General features: G+C 45.0%; 1 protein-coding gene across 1 annotated transcript in view; it reads right to left on the reverse strand.

The window, feature by feature from the left end:
- Positions 1–19393, reverse strand: part of LOC144988973 (NACHT, LRR and PYD domains-containing protein 3-like) — a 66273-nt gene extending 46880 nt beyond the window's left edge. The window contains exons 1-9 of the mRNA XM_078940484.1: positions 19231–19393; positions 18235–18372; positions 18024–18152; positions 16020–16139; positions 12398–12511; positions 12151–12229; positions 11791–11989; positions 9867–11667; positions 9598–9771 (exon numbers count right to left, since the gene is read on the reverse strand). Of these exons, the coding sequence (XP_078796610.1) occupies positions 9598–9771; positions 9867–11667; positions 11791–11989; positions 12151–12229; positions 12398–12511; positions 16020–16139; positions 18024–18152; positions 18235–18320 (2702 nt within the window). The 5' untranslated portion in view covers positions 18321–18372; positions 19231–19393. The remainder of the gene's footprint in view (positions 1–9597; positions 9772–9866; positions 11668–11790; positions 11990–12150; positions 12230–12397; positions 12512–16019; positions 16140–18023; positions 18153–18234; positions 18373–19230) is intronic.
- Positions 19394–20274: the final 881 nt, after the last annotated feature.

Raw genomic sequence — 20274 nt, forward strand, 5'->3', positions numbered from 1 at the left:
TTTCAGCCGTTCAGTGGTGCAGCGGTAGGGCGGTCGACCCAGGATCGTAAGGTTGCAGGTTCGATTCCAGCCTTGCACGCCCATGTGTCGAAGTGTCCTTGGGCAAGACCCTGAACCCCACCTTGCCTCTGGTGGGAGGTTGGCGCCAGTGTTCGGCAGCGGAGCCACCATCAGTGTGTGAATGTGTGTGTGAATGTGTGTGTGCATGGGTGAATGGGACTGTGACTGTAAAGTGCTTTGGGCCTTCGAAAGAAGGTAGAAAGCGGTATATGCCATTTACCAAAATACAGGGTCGCTTGGTTGGAATTTAGAAAGCACGGTTTTAAGGTTCACTGACTCCGTTTCTAAATACGCCCGCTCAGTTGTCTTTACGCCCTTTCAATTTTTGGCAGATATGTAATCCCATACAATACATTTGTATATAACATATACTATACTATTAACTATACTCTATTATTATATATAAATCAGTGATACATTTCTGTTTATTCAGTCTCCTATATCTACTGTTTTCTCATTTAAACATCCTTATTAACAGGGTTCAGTTAACACTGTTGAATTATAACTATTAAACACTAAAGGAGACTCCAATTCTACAGTTCTATAACCTCCTAACCTAATGTGTCCTGACTGTTTTTGTAGTTGAGGGAACAAATTAAAATAATTTAAAATACCTGTTGATTAAGAAAAGGCTACATACATTACAAAACATTCAAATAAATATAAAAGATAATAACACAGATCATACTAAGGGGGAGAGGCATATTAAAACTAAATTGAATGTTAACAACAACTCCAACTTCCTGTTTTCCTTCAGTCTCCTGATTTCTAAATCTAAAGAAAACTCTGGTTTCCATCCAAATGACAAATCAATGTCTCCATCAAAGTTTCCCACATATCACCACCTTTAGTTTCTAACAAAGTAAAGCCCAGAAGTCCGTAGAACATTAAACCGTTTCAGAGCTTTTCTCACACACAGTCCAGTTTAGTCCCAGTACCGGCACCTTAAAGCCCAGAAAAAGCCTTGCAGGCCTGTTGTTGCTCTTGGAAAACATGGAGTTTGTTGTAATAATCCAGTCAGATCCAGAGAGAACAGAAAGACCACCACTCCGCTTCCATGTGACCAGCGTGATGCACGTTACTCCACAGCCTCCACTCCCACTCCCATCCAGAAAACAGCTTTTTCTGATCCAAATGTGTCCTTCTGTCTCTACAAACAAACTGGAAGCCATCTCTCTGGATGGAAAAGTCACCATGTGCTCTGTCTGCAACTTCCTGTCCGTCTCTCCTTTCTTCCTCACCTGTTCCCGCCCTCTATAAATCAGGGATCAATCACAATTGGCCAGATAGAGGGACTTACAAATGAACCAATAAATAGTATCATAGAAAAGAATGAACCATATGAGATCACCCCCCTCCTTTTTTTCTTAAACTATTTAATAAAATAAAACAAAGTCAATCGCTAATATATTGAGTTCCAAACTGTTCACAATTAAATAAATAAATATGACCTTGTACAATCACACAATCAACCAATAAATCTCTCATAAATATATAAAAAGATCATGAAATTATGAAAAACCTGCACACAGATTTTAAATTAGCCATTATATTATCAAATACATTTAATTTTGATTTAAAAACCTGTTCATTATTTTAAAACAGCATTTTAAAATATTCTTTTTAATCATGTTGACTATTATTATAATTCTATGTCTTTTTTCTGAAACTCAGATTTCTAAATATTTTCCAAAGTATTTTTGTTTTTAATTCATGTTGCTGCTTTACACAATGACTTACAATGAGCTTTTCCAGCAGAATGAGTCTGTCTGTCAATCAGTGAAAGTGGGCGGGATCTAAACGCACATTGGCTGATCCCTGGAAATTGACTCATATTCCTGGATACCAGCTCTGTGGTGTGCTAGTTAGAAAGATGGCATATTTCTGCTGACAGAGGATCAAATGGAGACAAACAATCTGTGCTGCAGAAGATGCAAACATCTACTACTCTGTTTTTCTAGTTTGAGGGTTCATGTGAACCACAGAGGAGCTTTCTTTAAGCGCCGGTCGTCCACGTCTTGAAGTTCCCATTGAAATACTCCAAACTCTCATTCTCTGGGCAGGATTCCTAGATAGTGTCCCAGTTTTCCAGCCCAAAAGTCATCTGAAAACTGTCAGACCCAACAAAAAAAACGCCCGACCCTTCTATGACCGCCGACCATGGGGGAGTTAGCTAACACAGCTCAGCTGTCTGTGCTCACAGATTCAGACCGTCGTCACATCAAGGTCTCCTTTACATGCCATCACTGTGGCGGCTCCCGGGAGGCGAGCTTACGGCCAGAGACCCGTTGTGGAAAGCGGAACCAGCCTGCTCGGGCCTCCTGAACCTTAATTTTTTTTTAAATTTCCATTGAGACAATATTTATACATCAAGTTCTCTGGTTTTGTTTTTTAAGTCTTGTGTCAACGCGAGACAGCAAGCTTTCAAACTCAGTCAGAGAAAGAGAAGGAAAAACGGTTGAAGCGGCCGTCATATATGTAGCTGAAGTTGAGACTCTCTCTGGGAGAATCTCCTGGATAAACGTAAACATGAAATCAAACATGGAATCAGGATTACCATGTAGCAGGGTTGTCCCACTGAATGACTGCCGCGGTTACCTGTGCAAAATATTTTTATCGCATCAATGGTCGGATAAGAATTCAACCGTGTACATGAGCCCAGAAAAACTTTTTCCGATTACAGTAAACGTTCATATGGGTCACATTTTTGGTCAGAATAAATCATTCCCACATGCGCAGTAGTGTTGAAAATACTGGAAGAGGAAATGAGTTCCACTGAGAGGCGACATACATAGATATCTGGCAGCTCGGTAATATACCAGATGATATTCTAAACGTGCTTTTATTAATGTTACAGTTATTATGAAGCGCCTGTTCGCTCATCATTTTAATTTTAATCCGTGTTGTCAGAGCTCTCTCTGTTGAAGAACGGAGCTGGAAGAAGCCAGGATTAGGAGAGGCTAACCTGCGCTAACGACATTTAGCCTTTGATGAACATAACATCCAGGCGGGTTTGGCCAGCAGGACACGCCCACTAATTATGAGGCGGCAGTCAACACCCTCGTGTTCATTTGGTGGCGGTGTTTTGAAAGCCCTCCTCCTCCCCGTTTGGACATGAACTCATGCTGTTGCCGTACATCAAGGCACCAGGAAGTGGAACGGGGCTTGGCAGGCAGGTAAGCCAGGTTTGGAGTTCTCTGAACTGAACATGGAGTGGGAGCTTATGAGCAGACTCGTTCACAGCTCCCTGTACACGAGCAATCGGCCAGGCTTTGGCGCACCTGCGGCGTGGCGGCAGTAGTCTGCAAGCGTGACGTGACTTTGTTCACCTTGATCCGCCCTCCTCTCAGTGACCGGTATGTTGAGCTGGCCTTCCTCCTTCACGTACAGTTAAGGCTCCTGCAAATTATTTATTTCCTTTTTCTTCTGGAAGGTGTTTTGGCTGCACGCCCTTCTCTCCCCACAAATAGGGGATTAAAGCTGCTGCTTTGCTTTTATTGTTTTTAACCGTGATTTCTGTCCGGGTTGTCACCCCCGCCACGACGGAACCGGCTGGAGCGATACGCTAAGCTCACGGAGACCTCGTTGCTGTGTCGTCTCACTGGACTGTGGACAGCTCCCACCAGCTGATAGGCGGTGGTTGGGCGGCTTACCAGCGCCCCTGAACACTAATCACCTTTTATCTTTATATTTATTTGTGTGGCTTTTATTGATATCATCAATTTTATCCTTGTTTCAGGAGGGGGGAGGCCGAGGTGGTGGACTGCTGTGTCTGGTGGCGGGTCCCAGTGTGCTGTGTGGTTTCCATCACGTGTGCAGTGATTCACAAAAAGGTGTTTGCTTTGTTTTTACGCTGTTTTAACCACCTTGGTAAGCTCCTCCTCCAGAATATTTTAACTGACTTTTATCAGGATCATTGTTTTTATGAAGGGGTTTCTTTTTAACTGAAATCAAATAAATAATATTTTAAAACAAACCACAGCCTCTGCCTTAGTTTAGAGCAGGACCTACATATGCCTTTCTTTAATCTTTTCCTGGCAGGTGGGGTTGTCGACCCGTTTTTCGTGCTGCCACATTCTGGCATTGTCTGCTGGATCTTTTTAACATTATAGGCAGAGGCTGGTGTGTTTTTAAAGTGATTTTATGCTGGAAACCTGCCTGTATTTATGCTGAAACCTGCCTGTATTTAAGTCTCGTCTCTCCCTTCCTCTTGTGCTGGTCCATTAGCGTCTTAAAGTCTCAACCCTGATTCGATGTCTTCCATGCTTCATGCTTAGCCACGCCACAGTAAGTTTTGTTTTGGTATCCTGCTCTGCAGTGCTTTTTGTTAGTCATTAAATCCCTTGCCCTTGAACCGTGTGTCTCCTGCCTCTGCATTTGGGTCCTTCATGCTCCCCAGCCCCTCCCTACCTGACAGTTTTTATGTCATTGTTCTTATTAAGGCAAAGCAGCAGCATTTTTTCCCCAGTCCTCGTGGTTAGGATATTTTTCTGGTGAACAGAATGGAGGAAGAACTCGATCTTAATTTTGTGGTTCCAGGTACCTCTGTCCCACCAGTGCTACAGCAAGCTTTGGGGCCACTGTCAATCGAGGCTGTTCTGGCTCCAATGGCCGGTTTTGTCAAGCAAATGCCTGTGGAGCTAGGTAAGTTCCAGCAAACAGACCCCACAATTAAAGTAGTTTTGGACTACTGGAGTCAACGGGTTTTATACCACCAGGTGTTGCGCCCAGATGGGGCCGAACCAGTGATGCAGTTGGTTCTGCCAAGCTCTCTGAAGAATAAGGTTTTAACTCAGGTTCACCAGGAGCACGGCCACCAGGGGATCGAAAGGACCTTGTCTCTTTTAAGATCACGCTGTTATTGGCCAGGGATGGCGTCGGAGGTCACCCAGTGGTGCCAGGCATGCGAAAGGTGCCAATTGGGAAAAGATGTCTAATGGGACACTTGATGGCATCACAGCCTAATGAAATTTTGGCCATCGATTATACCCTCCTGGAACCAGCAAGGAATGGTGTTGAAAATGTGTTGGTCATCAGTGATGTTTTCAGCAAATACACCATAGCAATTCCAAATTGGGACCAGTGTGCCTCCACGGTTGCCCAAGTGCTAGTGCAGTGGTTTACAAAGGTTGGTATTCCAGCCTGCATCCACTCTGACCAAGGTCGCAGTTTTGAGAGTTTCCTCATTTCGCAGCTCTGTAGTCTTTACGGGATACAAAAGTCCCGCACAATCCCGTATCATCCGGTGGGGAATGGCCAGGTAGAACGCTTTAACGGGACTCTGCAAAATTTGCTGCGTACTCTGCCTGTGTCTAGGAAGAGGGATTGGCATGTGTTTGCCTCAGGTATGGTATTATTATAATACAACCCTGCATCAGTCAACAGGGGAGTCCCCCTTTTTCCTCATGTTTGGGCGGGAGCCAAGGCTCCCTGTAGATTTTCTTTTAATCTATCCTTATACATAAAAATGAAAATCTTACCCAAAGTTAATTATCTATTCTCAATGATTCCCACACAACCGCCATTAAAATGGTTCAAAACATTAGACTCATCCATATCAAGCTTTCTATGGAACAATAAACCTGCAAGAATTAGTCTAAAAACTTTAAAATCTGCAAAAAGCTGTGGAGGATTAGAATTACCTAACTTCCACAATTACTTTCTTGCAAATAGATTACAATACATCTTAAAATGGTTAAAAAATAATCCAGAAACCAACTCATGGTTAGACTTGGAACAGGCGTTATGTGGGAAGATCAACCTGTCAGATCTTCCATTTATTAGTCAAACAGTTAAAAAACAGGATTGTTTCAAAAGCATTAATATAAATGCCACTTTAACAGCCTGGTGGGAATTTCTCAAAATATCAAAATCATCAATTCAACCGTGCAAAATGACACCCATCTGGAACAACCCAGACATCCTCATAAACAAAAAAATTATCCACTTCCCAGCTTGGCAAGCAGGGGGCATAAAACAACTAGAGCACATAATTATTGATAGAAGATTCATAACTCCCTTAGGAACTTCAAGACAAACATGGAATAAATAACTTCTTGGAATATCAGCAACTTAAATCTAGTATTACTAAAAAGTTTAAATACAGAGACAACGATTTAAAGCTACCAGATGTGGTTACCACTCTGATCAATTTCTCAATGAATAAAACTCTCTCCAAAATATACAAACTTTTATGTAATTTAGATAACAATATTTCACTTCCGACAACAAAATGGGATGCGGATTTGAGCATCATCACAGACGAAAGCTTTTGGTCAGAACTTTGTCTAAACACCTATAAAATGACAAAAAGTCCAAATCTGCAGCTAATCCATTTCAAAACTCTTCACAGAATTTACTACACTGGACAGAGGATGTTCAAGATGGGTCTCAGTAACTCAGACATTTGTCAGCACTGTGACAGTAATCTACCCGATAATTACATGCATGCACTGTGGTTCTGCACGCCTGTCCAGGCTCTCTGGCAGCAGGTATGTGCCGATCTATCAGTCTGGCTTAAGGTTTCAATCACAGCTTCACCGTCACTTTGTGTGCTTGGTGACATGAGTGCCATCGAGGTTGAAAGAGGATTAGACTCTATCATTTTCATAACTCTTTGCATTGCTAAAAAAACTATTTTAATAAATTGGAAAAGCAAAAAAAAATATAAATATAAGTCAACACAGAAATCTGCTGCTTGATCATATCAGCTTGGAAAAAATGTCAGCCCAAGGTTCAAGTAACTTTGAAAGAATTCTGTCTCTCTGGTCTCCCATAGCTAACTCCATGACTTAGGGGGTGGGGGGGGCCTGGTCGTCGCTGCTCCTTGCCCTTCTGCCGTGGGCCGGGGTGGGGGTCGGGGCCTCCGGTGCCTGGCGGGGGGTGGTGGGGGCTCCGTTGGTCGGGGGGTCGGGTCCGGCGCCTGGGTGGGGCGGGCTGGGGCGCTGTGTGGTCCTCTGGGCTTGGGTGTGGGGGTGCGTGGTGGGGGGGTGGGGTAGTGGTCTGGCTTGGCTTGGGGGGGTGGTCCCTTTGCCTGTGCTGGGGGGGTTGGCGGGGGGCGCTGCTTGGGGGGGGGCCCAGCGGCGCTGGATGGGCTTCCCACCTACGCCTGGGGCTGGGATCGGCCCTTCCCTGGCTCTGGGGCGGGACGGGACAACCCTCTTGGGGCCCCCGGTCGCTCTGGGTGTCATCTGCTTCGGCTGCGGGGTCTGGGGTGGGGTGGGGTGGGGGGTCTTGTCGGCCCTGTCCTGTGGGGGGGCATTCTGGGGGAGGGGGGGGCCACTATTGGGTCGGGGTCTCCGCTGAGGCCATCGGCGGTTTCCCTAGCCGGTTGGCTGCCTCGGTCCCGTCGAGGCCTGACCAGAGCACTTCTAGGGCCGGCGTTTGGGGGTGGGGGCCTGGGCTTGCTCCGGGGGGGCCGGCGCTTTCTGGCTCCTCTCTCTCTGTGTGGGGGGGGGTGGTGCTGGGCCTGGGGTGTCGGCGCCTCCGGTGGTGGGGCCCCTGGGCTGGGTGGGCCTGGCCCCCTTGCTGGGGGGGGGGGGGGGGGGGGGGGGACAGCTGTTTGACCACCGGGGGACAGTCTATCAGCTGTCCCCAACTTACCCCCTTCCTCATATAACCTCATAATAAGGTGAGGGGGTGGGGGGCTTAGCCTGCGACGAGCCTTGGGGGGGGGGGTTTACTAGGCAGTGGCCTCCCTCCTATGGTTGCTGTATGGAGTGGGCCCCCCCTCTTTCGGTTTTATTTGCACCTTAGACATGTAGGGCCCTTGGTAGGGGGGGTGCTTGGACATCACTGCCAGCAAGCAGCGGATGTCCTCCTAGCACCCTACCCGCCAATTTTAACCGCACCTTAGACATTTAGGGTCCCTTGGTGGGGAGGGTGAGGGGACGTCACTGTGAGTAATCAGGAGATGTCCCCTTAGTGCCCTACTCGCCAATTTTAACTGCACCCCCCTTAGTACACACACCCCTCCCCCCTCAATATATAAATCCCAACATAAACACACACACATGCACACACACACCTTCTCAAACACACATACACGCACACACTTTTTGCAAGGAAGGTGGGACCTGGGACCATCTGTCCCCTGCCTCTTCCCTGGTGGGGGGTACGGGCCCCTTTGCAACGGCGGCCGTGTCCCCGGGGTGCCGGCTTCCTGGGCCCGGCGGTGCTCTTTCCGCACAGTGGGGGGGTTCACATTACATCTGAGCCGGGGGTGTTTGTGTCCCTGGGGGGTGGGTTCTGGTCCTTGCTCCTGAGTGCTGGGCCCCGCCAAATTTCCAACTGTGGCCGAGCCTGGTCGGGCCATATTTACAACACCCCTTGTGGGCCCTCTTTTTTCCCCTGGGTGGCGGGCTTGGTCGCCCGGGCGGCGGTTGTTCCCTGCCGGTTCCCGTGTGGCGTTGGGGGGATTCCGGCTGCCGCTGCTGCTGCGGTGGGGGTCTTGGGGTGGGGATGGCTGGGCACTCTCCCTCCTTCTTTTCACGTTCCACCATCCATTTTAGAAGAACATAAACACTCACCTGAGCACTGGTGTTAGCTCATCTTTGCACTAACAGTTTGCATGATTGAATGAATGAAAGATTTCACACTAGTTGGTTTTAAGGCATAAGTATGCGTGTGAACACTATCTGTTTTGTGTACATGTCGACAGGTGGACATTTTTGCAGCTAGCAGGTGTGTTTATAACACTTGAGTGTGTGCGTGGACAGGCTCCGCCCTTTTTGTACTACATTTGAACCTTACTATAATGATTAACAACCAGTTAACTTGTTGCTTTATGCTGCTTCATGGTCTTATCCCCCTTCCCCTCCTATTATCACCCCCTACCCCCCCTCTCTCTAACGTCCCTCTCTCTTCTTCCCCTCTTTCCTTTTCCGTCCGGTCCAACACCAAAGATTTTCAGACATGATTGAAATTAATAAAGTTTGGCCTCAATTACAAAAGGGGTTTATTCAGACATACCTTTGGTTTGTCTGAAGATTAATAACCCCTCTTGTTAAAGTAAAATATGTCCAACACAAGAGGCCCTCAGCTCTCATCTGTCTGCCCAGCTGTTGGACAGGACAAGTTAAAAAAAAAAAAAAAAAAAATCTATCCTTATACTCGTGCTGCCACATTAAGTTGGCAAAGACCTGTCAGTCTGCTGCAGTTTGACCTCATATCTCTTCATAAGGAGGGTCTGTGGGTCATTAATCTGCTGCAACTGTTTGTCCATTGAAATCTGCAGTTCTGGGATTGGTTCATGTTTTCTTTCAAACAACACAGAACATGAACTTCTCACAGATATCAACACTTTGATGACCTTAAGTTCTCCTGATAAGTCTGGTGCAAAAAAACATAACGTTTGTAACCATCAGATAAGGAAAAAGCAAGACTTTTAACTCAAGCAGAATGCTGTTTTCTTTTACTTCTATGCAACAGTCCTCTACTGTTTCCTCTGCACTAACGTCTATCTGACACTTTCTTCTAAATTAGAGAAACAAAAGACAGAACTTCTTGTAGACAATCAACAGTTGAATGAAAGCTGACCTGAGAGTCTCCAGTTTACAGTCTGGACTCTCCAGTCCAGCAGACAGCAGCTTCACTCCTGAATCCTGCAGGTTGTTGATACTCAGGTCCAGAACTCTGAGTCTGGAGGACTGAGAGCTGAGAACTGAGGACAGAGCTGCACAGCTTCTCTCTGACAGATGACAGTGAATCAGTCTGAAGGAAACAAAGACAGACAGCAGTTATTGAATCTTTCATGTTTCCATCAGATTCATTTGTTGACTGAAGGTGATTTTCATGAGAGTTCTTACAGAGCTTTGTTGGTGGCTTTGATCACTGGCAGCAGCCTCAGAAGAGCCTCCTCTGAAGCAGAGTATTTATTCAGGTCAAACTCTTCCAGATCTTCTTCTGATGACAGTAAGATGAAGACCAGAGCAGACCACTGAGCAGGAGACAGTTCATCTGTGGAGAGACGTCCTGACCTCAGGAACTGTTGGATCTCCTCCACTAGAGATCCATCATTCAGTTCATTCAGACAGTGGAACAGGTTGATGCTTTTCTCTGCAGACAGATCCTCACTGATCTTCTTCTTGATGAACTGGACTGTTTCCTGATTGGTCTGTGAGCTACTTCCTGTCTGAGTCAGCAGACCTCGTAGGAGACTCTGATTGGTCTGCAGTGAAAGACCCAGGAGGAAGCGGAGGAACAAGTCCAGGTGTCCGTTTGGACTCTGTAAGGCCTTCTCCACAGCACTCTGGTAGGACTGGACTGGACTGCTTTTTTTCAGTTTGAGAATCTTTAAGGATTTTTTCTTTTGTTCCTCCATGAGGTTGAGTCCAGAGGTGATGAAGGTCAGGTGGACATGAAGAGCAGCCAGAAACTCCTGAACACTCAGATGGATGAAGCAGAAGACCTTGTCCTGGTACAGGCCTCTCTCCTCTCTAAAGACCTGTGTGAACACTCCTGAGTACACTGAGGCTGCTCTGATATCGATGCCACACTCTGTCAGGTCGGATTCATAGAAGATCAGGTTTCCTTTCTGCAGCTGCTCAAAAGCCAGTTTTCCAAGAGACTTCATCATCTTCCTGCTCTTTGGACTCCAGTGAGGATCTGTCTCATCTCCTCCATCATACTTGACCTTCTTGACTTTGGCCTGAACCACCAGGAAGTGGATGTACATCTCAGTCAGGCTCTTGGGCAGCTCTCCTCTTCGTCTTCTCTTCAGCAGATCCTCCAGAACTGTAGCAGTGATCCAGCAGAAGACTGGGATGTGGCACATGATGTGGAGGCTTCTGGATCTCTGGATGTGGGAGATGATCCTGCTGGCCTGCTCTTCATCTCTGAACCTCTTCCTGAAGTACTCCTCCTTCTGTGGATCATTGAACCCTCTGACCTCTGTCACCATGTCAACACACTCAGCAGGGATCTGATTGGCTGCTGCAGGTCGTGTGGTTATCCAGAGGAGAGCAGAGGGAAGCAGGTTCCCCCTGATGAGGTTTGTCAGCAGATCAGCCACTGAGGTGGACTTTCTAGGGTCCTTCAGGATCCGAGTCTTGTGGAAGTCCAGAGGAAGTCGACTCTCATCCAGACCATCAAAGATGAAGAGGACCTGGAAGTCTTCAAAGCTGCAGATTCCTGCTTGTTTGGTTTCAGGGAAGAAGTGATGAACAAGTTCCACCAAGCTGAACTTCTCCTCTTTCAGCACATTCAGCTCTCTGAAAGTGAATGGAAATGTGAAGTGGAGGTTCTGGTGGGCTTTGCCTTCAGCCCAGTCCAGAGTGAACTTCTGTGTTAAGACTGTTTTCCCGATGCCAGCCACTCCCTTAGTCATCACGGTTCTGATTGGTTCTGGTCTTCCAGCTGGGAGTTGGAAGAGCTCTTCTTGTCTGATGCTTGTTTCTGCTCTGTCTGCTTTCCTGGATGCTGCTTCAATCTGTCTGACCTCATGTTCTTCATTCAGCTCTCCTCTTCCTCCCTCTGTGATGAAGAGCTCTGTGTAGATCTCATTCAGAAGGGTTGGGCTTCCTGCTTTAGCCATCCCCTCAAACACACACTGGAACTTCTTCTTCAGACCAGATTGGACTTCATGTCGACAAACTGCAGCAGCAGATCCTGAATGAAGACAACAAACAGTAAATCAAGTCTCTGCAGCCCTGAAGGATGAGGGTTTGAATCCCTGTGGTTCCATGTGTTCAGACATCAGTAAATCTGAAACCTTCAGAGAAATCCTCTTACTGCTCTGCAGTCCATCAGCCAGCTCCTCCTGCTTCATTCTCCTCAGGAAGTTCACTGTGATCTTCATCACTGACTCTCTGCTGCTCCTCTGCTCTTCATCTTCAGCCTCCAGCTCCTCCTCTTCCTCCCTGTGACTCAGAAGCTTCTGGATCTTCTTCAGCTCCTTCTTGACAAAAGTGACAATGTTGTCCTCCAGCAGCTGCAACAGAATTCCAGATGAATGAGCCAATCAGAGTGAAGTCATGGAGCCAAACATCAGCTCCATGTTGGACACACTGACAGTCCACTGGTGTCCAAAGTGCAGCATGGAGACGACTGTGGACAGAATGATGGGAAAGTAGTTGTTGTTCATGTACAGACCAGAAAGATGGAGTCCAGCTGTGTTTGATGCTGCTGGACAGACAGACCACTGGGAGTCTCTGAGCTCTGCTGGTCCAGTCTGTGGACAATCAGCAACAATCAGATCCTACTGGACCCACTGGTGTCCTGCAGACACTCAGTAGAATCTACTAGATCTATTCTGTGTTTGAGGAGAAGCTCCAACAGTCACTGCTGCACACATGGAGATAGAAATGTCTGTGAGAAAGAACATTTACATACAGCTCACCTCTCTGCACCAGAAGATGATTTAAAGTCAATAGGACGACCCATTGACCGGTCACTCCTGAAGGAAACACAGCTGGGTTCAGATCCAGATCCAGTTCTGAGTCTCTGATGGACCCTGATAGAAAACATTTGTTTAGTTAGAAGTGAGTTTCTCTCATGATGGTGTTTGATGAGTTCTTTTGGATTTGGATCATCTCAGATCAGAAATGCATCATGAATGCTGTTGTTTCCAGAGCAGCAATGATTCCAACATTCATTCTGACTCACAGATGAATCAGAGTTACAGAAAACTGGATCATTGATTCTCATATAGACCAGAAGAAAATGAAGAATTGAATGTTTCAGTTTGTAGATGAGATGCAAAGAAAAAGAGACCAACCATTATGCATCATTATATTTTCTGTGCTTAGTTATAAGATCATTTTTGGAAAGGACTTTCATTAAAATATTTGACTGTAACTGTTTTATCCCCTGATTCAAATATATGTTCAAATCAGAAAACATGAAAAGATTCCTTTCTGTTGAAAGTTCCTCCAACATTTCTGCTCCCATAGACTGTTTGGGATTCTGATCTCTGTCGTCACTTTTCTTCACCAACTTTCCCTGAGGGTTCCTGAGCTCCAGAGGACTCTTGGACTTGCTCTGATCTTTGAAACCATTTTGGAGCAGAAAAACACAAATGACAGAAGGTGGGAGGAGCCAACATGTCAGTCAGAAATTATTAAAAATAAATAAATAAATAAATAAATAAAGAAATACGGTGGCCGACAGGGCTCACACTACATACAAATGGAAAAACGCAACGGCATTACCCGAAGCAAGACGAAATTACCCGAAGCACAACGGCATTAAGAGACAGCGCAACGGCATTACCCGAAGCGCGACGACATAACCGCAGCATTAGCATTAAGCTCAGCACAACGGAAGTGAGGACTTTTTTTCCGGGGAAAAAATAAAAGCCTGGCAGATTCAAACTATTCGGTACGACAGAATTTTAGGGCCACCAAAAAAAGTAAAATTATGAAATTTTAAACCGTAAATTTATGAGAAAAAAATTGTATTTTTACGAGATTAAAGTGGAAGTGAGCATACAGGGCAGCAGCAGCAACAAGTGAACGCTGAAAAATAAAATAAAAGCTGCAGCGGTTCTCTACACCCAAATGTTTCTCTGAGCTCCTTATTTTATATATGAAACTCCGCTTTACTGACACCGAACCCCGGAAAACCGGTTTACACTGAAAATTATCTGATTTGTGTGTAACATTTGGGTGTAGAGAACCGCTGCAGCTTTTATTTTTCCTTTTCATTCACATATCCTGAAGTTCATCTGTCACCTTACGACATGAACCTGTCATCAGAACACCAATGCAGAAGTAAACAGTGTTACATACGCCACCTCCTCCAGATGAAACGTCCCGTTATAACATATAACAATAAAGAGGAATGAAAATAGTCTGTTATATTAGCATTAGAACGTTGAAAATGCCAGAAAGTGCTCCTCCTCAGACGGAAGTGTCACACAAACGTAGAGATCTGATCTTTAATGGAGGAAGAAAGGATTCAGGTGGACAGCTGCAGGGATACTGTTGAACCTGCGCGATGACTTCTCTTTTTTTCTTTCTGACTGTGGTCGGAAACGCAGGGGAGATTTTCTCCAGGGCCGAAGGCGGATCCTCGTTTGGGATTCACTTTCCCGCTCGGATCGTCAGCCTCCAGAGCGAGTTAATAAGACAAAATACTTCTTCTGGGGAGGGACATCATCTTTTTATTAAGGTTCTCAGTCTCGATCACACAATATAGACGCAAACTCTCCCGCTCCGCGCTCTCACCCCCCTCTTTCGCCCGTGCTCTCACACATGCACGCGGGGTCTCCAACACACACACACGCACGCACACACACGCGCGCGCGCACACTCCATAACTGTCGCCGTCGGCTTCATCAGGCTGCAGAGATCCTCCAAACCACCAATCAAAAAATAAAACATTAATAAATCATAAATCAAACAACTAAACTTCCAGACATTTGGAACGTTATCAATAAACATTCAGCTCACCTGTTCAACTAAGTTTAGTCAGTCTGCTCTGCTGCTTTGCAGCGTTCACTTGTTGCTGCTGCTGCCCTGTATGCTCACTTCCACTTTAATCTCGTAAAAATACAATTTTTTTCTCATAAATTTACGGTTTAAAATTTCATAATTTTACTTTTTTTGGTGGCCCTAAAATTCTGTCGTACCGAATAGTTTGAATCTGCCAGGCTTTTATTTTTTCCCCGGAAAAAAAGTCCTCACTTCCGTTGTGCTGAGCTTAATGCTAATGCTGCGGTTATGTCGTCGCGCTTCGGGTAATGCCGTTGCGCTGTCTCTTAATGCCGTTGCGCTGTCTCTTAATGCCGTTGTGCTTCGGGTAATGCCGTTGCGCTGTCTCTTAATGCCGTTGTGCTTCGGGTAATTTCGTCTTGCTTCGGGTAATGCCGTTGCGTTTTCCATTTGTATGTCGTGTGAGCCCTGTCGGCCACCGTAAAGAAATGATTCAAACTCTTTGAATTTCTGAAGTTCAGTGAAAATTCCTCATTAACCGTCAGACTTTGTGCTTTGGTTGATAAGTGAACCTCAGCTATGGAATGATGTAGAAAATTCCAGAAAACCAGTTTCATTTGGAATGAATTCTGTTCACTCACTGACTGTCAAGTGTATTTGTAAACTGCGTGCTCCCACACTTGCAAAGGGACAGGACTGCACCAAGGATTTCACTCTTTCCAAGTCTTTTATTAGCAACAGTAGTAGAAGTTGGAAGTAGTTGAAAATAGTTGAAAATAGGAAGTAGTGGGGGTAGGTGAAAAACCTTTAAACAATCAAAACAAAACCTTTAATCAATAAACAGCTCAGCATATTTAAATCAAACATAAGGTAAACCAGGAAAATAAATTAGGATGAAATCTAAACCAACAATTTGTAACCAAGAAAACTAAACCAACAACTCAGTTTAAATTGTAGGAAACTTAAATACAATTTATCTCAACTTAAGTAGAATATTTTACCAATAATTATCTTTTTCCAGGTTAACAAATATGTATAATTTCAAAACAAACATTTGTAGGACATTTTACAACATTTAATTATTTTTTCTTTTAATCCAATACAACAATGTGACATATTAAAGTCCAGCATTGAGCTTACCAGTAGCCCTTTATAGTCCAAGCCCGAATCACGCAGTGGTTTGAGTTTAGCATCCAAGTTCGTGGAAACTGCCGTCATCCAGCTCAGTTCTTACACACACAGTGGTGAAACGCCGTTTTAAGCTTTCCCAGCTTCCGCGCTGATTGCCTTCATTCAGTTCAGCTGGTAACGGCGCGCGTGTATTGTTCTCTGTGCTGAGCGCACGCAGGCTGCTGCGCGCTAATGTGAGACGCTGCGCACTCCAGCTTACAGCGAGGCAACCACCTCCGCTGATCAGCGTGACACTGACCTGAAGGACTTCAAACCATCAAAAAATGATGACATCATCCCTGACATTTTTAAAGGCTGTTTTGGATTTGGTGCTCAAGTTACTCAAAACCCATCTAAACACTTTCTGTGGAAAAATATCCATCAACAGATCTTTGTTCACTAGAAACTGCTTCTTACTGTGAGTCTGAAGGTCCTGGTTCAGTTCTGAAGTCTGGAGGATCACCTTTGGACCGGTCACTCTTCATGGATCCACAGCTGGAGGCTGCAGACTGGACTCTCTGTGTGACCTGTTGACCTCTGCAAACACCAAAGCATCAGAGTGTTGGAGGATCTGCTTCTTCATGAACAGCTGATGGACTTTGACATGAACACAGACTGAGCTGTTTAGTCTGGAATAACATGACATGTTTGGATCAACAGTTTCCAGCTTTCAGCATTTTCTGTCAGTCAATCCAGACTTTTTTCTAGAAAAGCTGATTCCAATTCTCCATGTAGAAATGGAGAAATTCTGAGAGCAGAAAGTCTAACTAGAACAATGTGATGTTTGGAAAGCATGAAAATCTGAATCCTATGTGTTGTGAAGGCTCAGCCCATTGTTGATGACATCACACGAAGTGATGTCGAGTTGCTTTCTTCTTCGGTGGTTTTCTGGTTTGTTGAGCTAGTTCCTGTTTCCATGTGCTCTGGGTCAGCAGCAGAGAGAGACTTTAGTTGCCTAAAAAAACCCTGTCTAACACCTGAAGGAATGTATGTTTTCATCTTACTTTTATTACATTGAAGTTTATCTTTAAGGTTTAGTGTGTATTGTAACCTCTTTTGAACTTTGAAGGAACATCCTGAAGTGACATTCAGTGAGGAGGTTTTATGACTGCAGCTCCAAGCTCATCCTCCTTCAGGGGAAGGAAAGACTTTGGAAGACTGGGCAGTAATTCTGTCATGGACCATATATTAACCATCTCTGGGACAGATTCAATCTATGGGAAACTCTTCAGGTGTCCACTCACATGTGGAGAACAAAGCTTTATGACCTAGTGCCTGTGATGGATTTCCTGCCATTGGTGGACCAGATGGGGATTCATTTGATTGCCATACAGTGTCCGTCTGTAAAATGGCCCCCCGGACAGGCAGAGGGGAAATGCTGTGATTCCAGATATGGACTGAAGGAAGTAGGCAGGCTCCTCTGTCAGCCAATCCAAGCGGCCAGAGGCAGAGATTCGGCCGCCATGTTGCTTCCGGGGGTGGAGACTCTGTCCACTTGTTAAAAGTGTGCACTGAAGGAATTTTTATTTTCTCAGCATGGCTGCTTCTAAATCGCATATAACTTTCTGCATTTTGCAGGCTTCGGAATTCTGAGAACCCAGATAATCTGTTTTGTTTAAAGATCTGTTATTTGTTCTAGAACTCTTTGTTAGGGAACTAAAACTCTGTATATTTCTCCGTTCGAATTATGGTCTTCTCATGATTTTCTGAACACGCATGGAAGCAATCTCCAAGGCGAAAAGAATTCCTACGAACCACAGTTCATTCCAGTTGCTGTGTTTCCAATATTGAGTAACTGACCAAAATGTAAGTGTTTGAATTCTTTGTTTTACATGCTTTACTCGTTTTATTCGTGCAGTTATTTTTCTCAGCCGCTAGGTTTCACTGTTGTCACCGTTTCTATGAGGTTTTAAAGCAGATTTGATTATATTTTGCCTATTCTGGAGGTTGTCAATTTGCCTATCATTTGCCTATTTGGAGTTTATTTTCATAATGACATACTGAGTCAGTTTTCCTTGTTTTATGTAATTTATTTTACTTACAGCAGGGCTATTTGTGTTATTTATGTAGTGATGAGGATTTTTGTTGTTTGTAGACTAAATTGGAATATTCACCAATGGAATAAATTCAGAACATCTGAAAAGTGGAGTCACCTCTCTTTTTTCCTCCTCCCTGTGTCTTGACCGACACCCTATCTTGTTTACGGTTAAACTCCTAATCCGAATCAGCAATATAGTCCTCCATCCTCACACTCCCCCCTAACATTCTGGTCCTTTGAGCCGGATTAACAGTACTCAAGATGGATTTAGCAGAAGAGATGCACCCTGTTGTAGAACTGAACCAGACCTCAAGTCCTTCATCTGAAAACTGTTGATCATCTGAACTAGAATCCAGCCTCCAAAAACTCTGACAAACACTCACTGTTCCACTGCTGAACTCATGACTTTGAAGTCTGGAGGAAAACCTTTTGACTTGTGACTCCTGTTGGACCCACAGCTGGATCCAGGTCCAGATCCAGATCCAGGTCCAGGTCCAGGTCCAGGTTGGTTCCTGTGAAGAATGAAGGTTGCTGGTGTGAGTCCTGAGCTCTGACATGGAGAAGATCATGGACAGTTGGAGATGTTCATCTCACCTCTGAGCTTTGCTCTGGTTGTCATGGTTACCATCTCTGCTTCTAGAGGGAGGGGCTCCCTCCTGTGGCTCCTCCCACTGATCCATGCTGCTGGATTCTCTGGATCCACATCAGCTCACACACACCTTCCTCCTTCACCTGCAGAGGAAACCCTCCTCATCATCAGCTCTGATCCTCCTTCACCAACAGATCAGCTGCTCCTCCACTGATTGGCTCTTCTCTTGTGTTTCCTCTCAGGTTCAGGTGAATGCAGTCAGACAGCAGTGGGAGGCAGAGGAAGCTGCCATCAGCTGCTGCACTTCTGCTCTCCCTCCACCAGGTGGAGACATGGAGCTGCAGCAGCAACATTTCCATTCAGTCACTGACACAGAAACAACAAACTTCCTGTTTCTACACTTCAGGAAACATGAAGAAAAACAGACAGAAATCAAAGAAAGAGGAAAAAATACAGAAAGAAAGACATGAATTCTTCCTCTCAAAGCTCCAACAGAGACTTTCTCATGACCTTTGACCTCCAGACAGGTTTGGATGGAGGAGAACAGGAATGTTTGGAGACAGAACTGAAACCTTTGACCTCCAGAGCTTCATGATGTTTGTGTTTCTGACAGAAACTCTTTCTTCTGTCTGGGTTCTGGAAAGTTCTGACAGGAAGCAGCAGTCAGCTGATCTGAACCACTTTGATGAGTCAGCATTTTCACTTCTGTAAACATCAACAGTTTGTTCTGTGAAAATCTACAGTAAAAATATTAATTTGTTTCCATTTTCTTCATAAATCAGTGAAACAGAAACTGATCAATAAGTGAGAATTGATCCTCAGTTGTTGATCAGTAATGAGATCAAATCTGTAAACAGCAGAGAGATGAAAGTTTGTAGAGAAAGAAGAAGATCTTCTCTAAACATTCAGAGACAAACAGTCAAGTTAGTGAAGACAAAGTTCAGCAAACAAACAAAGAAAGTCGATTTTCCTGAAAGGTCTTTAGATTCGTCTTTTCTCACCGTGTGAAGCAGCTGCAGCTCAGATCAGAGATTCTGCTTCTTCCTCTTCTGCTTTGCTTTAAGAACTCATCACTTCCTCATGTTGTGTTGTTCTGCTGAGTCTTGTTTGTCGTCACTGTTTAGGTTTGTGTCTTCAGATCAGCTGTTTAGAGAAATAGAAAGAAAAACTCCTTTTCTTCTGGTCTCTTTCTTTTCAGTCAGGCTTTTGCTTTGGACCAATCAGCTTCAGTCTTTCTCCTGAAAGCTTCAGCAGGATTTGATCACATGACCTCTGACCCGGTGGCTCCTCTTCCTCACACTGAACTGCTGTTTGTGAGCAAGATAAAGAACATGAAGATTCATGTTAATCTTTCCTCTTTAGTCTGCACATCTCAGCTCCTGGTCTCGGTTCTTGATCAAACAGGTTCTGGATCCAAACAGGTTCTGGATCCAAACAGGTTCTGGATCCAAACAGGATCTGGATCCAAACAGTTTCTGGATCTAAACAGGTTCTGGTTTCAAACTTTTCTCTGAACCAAAACAAAGTGAATTCACAAAAACTCTGATCCAATCATTTCATCTGAATTGAAGGTGTAGATGATTTCCCAGAAAGCAGAGGATTCTGGGTCTGAAGGTTCTGACCAATCAGAAAGAAGCAGATCAGAACCTGCAGAAGGTTGGAGAACAAACAAGCACGCTTGGAGGCGGAGCTTCATCTGTGATGAAGAGGAGGGTCCTCACAGAGGAGATGACAGAGCAACATTCCAGTGACAGAAAACAGTTTGCTTTCCTTCAGCTGCAGATGCTGTTTCTCACAGGGTTCCTGTTGAAACCTGCAGCTCCTCCTGCTGTGGAACAGCCTCCTCCTCCTCCTTAGTGGGCGTGGCCTCACATGTTCCTGAAATAGCTTTGTCATGCATTCTGCTGGCAGAAACATAGAGAAACAAGCAGCAGATGTCCTCCTGGCACCCTACCCGCCAATTTTAACCGCACCTTAGACATTTAGGGCCCCTTGGTGTGGAGGGTGAGGGGACATCACTGTGAGTAATCAGGAGATGTCCCCTT

The sequence above is a fragment of the Oryzias latipes genome, chromosome 2 (assembly GCF_053564925.1).
Source record: "Oryzias latipes strain Hd-rR chromosome 2, Olatipes_Hd-rR_3.1".
NCBI classification, from domain to species: domain Eukaryota; kingdom Metazoa; phylum Chordata; class Actinopteri; order Beloniformes; family Adrianichthyidae; genus Oryzias; species Oryzias latipes.